Raw genomic sequence first — 1,504 nt, forward strand, 5'->3', positions numbered from 1 at the left:
TCTGCTCCCGTGTCTCCTCAGCAGAGCGCGCTAGACCTCTGAGCGTTAGGGTCGGCGTGAGAAATATCTGTATGAAACAAATTACTCTTTCGACTTTTGAAATACTTTCCTATACGTGTCCCTATCCTAGCCGGTTTTCCATGTGCAGATTTCCCCATTAGCTGCTTCCCGCTTGATGGTTGCTCCTGTTGCACGTGTTTCTTTGTTTCCTGGGCACAGAAACAAGTAAGTCTTGCGTGCTATGAAATCTTCTCGAGTCAGAAGTTGCATGGAGATTCTGCCAAATACAAAAAGCAAAGCTCCCTGATAATAAGCAAAGGGAAACTAGGAAGGAAAACAAACTTGAGCATAGCAAAAATGCACAATTTTTTTGGTGTTTTGTTTTTTAATCCCTAGGAACATGCTTCAGGAAGGTGCACACGGAAAATGGACAGTATCTAGCAGTGATGAAAGTACTGAGGAAAATTCTGAGAGTGAAAAACCATCTACATCTTCACTATTGGATGCTGCACATGGCAGAACAAGTGGGCCACAATATCCATGCTCTGAAGCTAGGAAAGCTGCTCACAAGAGAAAAGCTTCTCCCCTGAAGCTCAGTGATAAAAAATTTTCTACAGAAATACCTCCAGCAGAAAAACAGAGAACGAGCCAAGAAGGCTTAGGCTGGTGTCTTTCTAGCAGTGATGAAGAGCCTGAAGATCAGGAAAAGCATGCCCACAAAGAAACACTGAAAGAAGAAAAATGTGATGCACCCAAAGAACATCCGCTGAATCTTCACAAAGATGATGAACTCTCAGAGAATCAGAAAGCAGAGGAGTATAATGAAATACCCAGTGAAGCCCAAGATACCTGGGATTTGTTGAATGGAGGAAACCTTTTCAGGTTTTTTCTCACTAAAGTCAGAGGAATTAAACAGAGCTATAATTCTGGAGCCCTGCACATAAAAGGTGAACAAGTGACTTCTACAGGAGTGGGCTTTTGGGAGACTTGTTTGCAAGAGAAAGTTTGTTTTTAGTTTGTGGATATTTTTAAATTCAGATATTCTCTGGTGTAATAGAGGCTTCATATTTTAAATGTGCATGTTGTAGGAATTGGTTCTGTTATCTCTGCCTTTCTCTTTTAGAAGTATAGTGTATAAAGCATTAATTTGCTGATACCGATTTTGTTCTAACTTCTGAATTATGCCACACAAATGTAATATGCATTTAGCCAAGGCAAATCATATGGTGCTTCTTATTGCTGCTTTCTGTGTGAGTTAATTGGGGAAAATCACTTGCCTTCGTGGCTCTTAAAAGGATACTTTTCTTGGGTGCCTAACCATGCTTCCTGAATAGTTATTTGTACTTGCGTTCATGCTGCTGAGTGGTTTGGACCTAGTTATTCGCTATTACTTGATGCAGTACAAGATAGTACTTCTCAAGTTTTGTGGCTGGGATTCGTGGGCCCATTTCAATTCAGTTAGAAGTGAGCGTTAGTCAAGAGGGAGTAAAGTGTTCGGTGTACA

At 40.9% G+C, this 1,504-nt stretch overlaps 1 protein-coding gene across 1 annotated transcript in view; it reads left to right on the forward strand.

Annotated features, from left to right (window-relative positions):
* Positions 1 to 400: 400 nt before the first annotated feature.
* TDP1 (tyrosyl-DNA phosphodiesterase 1) overlaps positions 401 to 1,504 on the forward strand; it is a 53,312-nt gene continuing 52,208 nt past the window's right edge. Inside the window, exon 1 of the mRNA XM_009585812.1 lies at positions 401 to 947. Within this exon, the coding sequence (XP_009584107.1) occupies positions 401 to 947 (547 nt within the window). The remainder of the gene's footprint in view (positions 948 to 1,504) is intronic.

This window comes from Fulmarus glacialis, unplaced genomic scaffold (assembly GCF_000690835.1).
Source record: "Fulmarus glacialis isolate BGI_N327 unplaced genomic scaffold, ASM69083v1 scaffold2069, whole genome shotgun sequence".
NCBI lineage: Eukaryota > Metazoa > Chordata > Aves > Procellariiformes > Procellariidae > Fulmarus > Fulmarus glacialis.